The sequence below is a fragment of the Propithecus coquereli genome, unplaced genomic scaffold (genome assembly GCF_000956105.1).
Source record: "Propithecus coquereli isolate 6110/MARCELLA unplaced genomic scaffold, Pcoq_1.0 Scaffold57, whole genome shotgun sequence".
Lineage (NCBI taxonomy): Eukaryota > Metazoa > Chordata > Mammalia > Primates > Indriidae > Propithecus > Propithecus coquereli.
In genome coordinates this window covers 9,012,001-9,014,531 of record NW_012151618.1, presented here as the reverse complement: position 1 = coordinate 9,014,531, position 2,531 = coordinate 9,012,001, and the positions used below count along the sequence as shown (strand labels likewise).

The 2,531-nt window shown below is 32.0% G+C and overlaps 1 protein-coding gene across 1 annotated transcript in view; it reads left to right on the top strand.

Moving 5' to 3' along the window:
- Window positions 1-2,531, top strand: part of ICE2 (interactor of little elongation complex ELL subunit 2) — a 90,277-nt gene that overhangs the window by 58,288 nt on the left and 29,458 nt on the right. Inside the window, exon 11 of the mRNA XM_012658032.1 lies at window positions 777-906. Coding sequence (XP_012513486.1) covers window positions 777-906 — 130 coding nt within the window. The remainder of the gene's footprint in view (window positions 1-776; window positions 907-2,531) is intronic.

Here is a 2,531-nt window from a genome sequence, read left to right as displayed (position 1 = left end):
TGGAAATAGACTTTTTAAGAGCAGAATTTTCTTTGACAGATGAGATAGCATGAGCACAGTGAGCATGACTAACGTATTATTTCACAAACATGTATTTCTTTTCATATCCTCTTAGATCAATAATGGGTCTTAATTTATTAATTTACTTAATTTATGTAGTATCCTGAGCAGTGAACTCTGAATAGGTAATTCGTCACTTTGTGTCTCAAATAAAACCTTTATATTAATGATAATGACATCTATAGGTATTAATATAGGAATTAATGTTCATTCATTTACAAAATGAAAACAAACTGCTCAGAGTATTTGAGCCTGAGACAGTATGATTAATACTATAAAGGAGCAAAAAATTCTTGCCTTTTTTATTCTCTTCAGAATTTTTAGTATATATTACAATCATTGCTTCCCAGCATCTAGTTTTGAACCTTTGAGCAATTATGTACAATAGGCTCTGTTCTAAGGATTCTGCTGTCAGTCACATTCCCTGACAGAAATAAAATGTTGTATATGTGAGGAGGTATGTTGATTCTAGTTAGGGACAGGAGTGCCAAGGAGGGATTTCTTGTATCCATCCACCTCTCACCTGCATCATGGAGTGTTCTTCTATCTATCAGGCTCAAATGTATCCATCATTCTGTCTGAGTCCTATCCTAATTGAAAGGAAGAAATAAGATAACCTGAAAGCGTTTTGAAAGTAGCAAAGCTATATAGGCAAATGTATTTGCTATTAATAGTAAATCAATGGAGTTTTGAAAAAATATAATCTTGCATTGCAGCAATTTCCAGTTTATGTACTACCAAAAGTAGAGTATCAAGCTTGTTACGGAGTTGAAGCTCTGACTGAAAGTGAACTTTGTCGCTTATGGACTGAAAGTTTATTGCATTCCAACTGTTCATTTTATGTTGGTAAGTTATACAAGAGGCTTTGTTCTCTTTTTAATTTCCTTGTAAATACATACTTTTAAGTTCAATTGTAAATACTCCCATTCTGTACTTTTTTGTTTTCAATTTTCTGATTATATTAACATTCTTTTCTGTTAACCCCCCCATTCCTACTCCAGAATTAAATGGTGGGATGGAATTAGTGAAAGCAAATGTTTTGACTTCCCTCTTACTCCAAATCTGTTTAGATGTACAAGGATGTCAACATACTAATTTTATTTTTAAAATGCTTATTTAACAGTATAACTAACTAAAGATACATTCACGTTTTCTGACAAGCTTCTTTTAAAAGTACTGTTTAATTGATTTACTATTTAATTGACTTATGCATATATTTTGAAATTTTCTTAAAATTATAATGACATTGTTTTTTAAATCTTAAATACTATCTTGATGAAATGATTTTATACTTTTTGTTTTATTTTGGGGGGACAGGAATTAAGAAGGGGTTTAGTTTGCATTGCCTGGGTTCATGTACAATTAACATATCTCACATGATAGATTACTTGCTAATCATTATTGGTATTGTTTCCTCCCACTGGAATGCTTAATCTCAAACATCTCGGTTCATCTTATAGCTTTCAATCTCGCTTAACTATCTCAAACTGCCCCTTCATGCAGTCATTTCCTTCTCGTGATCTCTCAGTGCATTGTCTTTTACTTCTCTTATGACTTGTTACTTTCTACTTTATTATTCTTTCATACACCTATCCCTTCTTCCTGTTTAACAATAAATAGCTTAAGGTTAGAGTCTGATAAAACTTTGTATTCACGTAGTGCTTAGCGTAATTTCTTTTTTTTTTTCATAATTTCTTGTATGTAATAAATGCTGTGAGTCTGTTTTTCTTGCTTAATCAAAAAGTTATTCACTTAACATTTTTTTCCTATTTTGATTAATCAATATTTGTTTTCATATTTTATGACAATCCCCCCACCACCACAAACCAGCTGTGTGCCCTTGAGCAAGTTTCTTAACCTTCTGAGCCTTCATTTCTTTAAGCTCCTGTTTGATCTAAGGTAATAAGAGACTGAATCATATGCGGATTACCATTTGCCGAAGAATTATGCAGTAAAATGCTTTTAACAATAAAATTATCCTAATCACAATTTAATTTTTTTTTATTGGGAAGACAAGTTAGGGGCCTTTCTACTCAAAGTATGGTCCCTGGAACAACAGCTTATAAACAATGCAAAACCTTGGACTCCACCCCTGATTCTACATTTTAACAATATCACCAGGTTATTCATACTCACATTGAAATTTAGGAAGCACTCGTTTAAAGTTTTACAAAATTCAAAGGCAATCATATGCATTGCACTCACTGCTGATAACAGAAATTTTACTGGATTTGACTTGTTCTTACCACCACCATTGTACCAAGCCCACTAAGTTTGCTACTTTGTGAAAATCGGTAACTCAGAAATGTTAATGAAATACTTTCAAATCTATAAATAGCGACACTGTAGTATAATTTCAAAAGTACTAACTAGTCATATAACTTTGAGTAAGTACCTTAAATCATGTGGTTCTCCTTCTGCAGCTGGAAATAGACTTTTTTTTTTTTTTTTTTTTTTTGAGACAGAGTCTC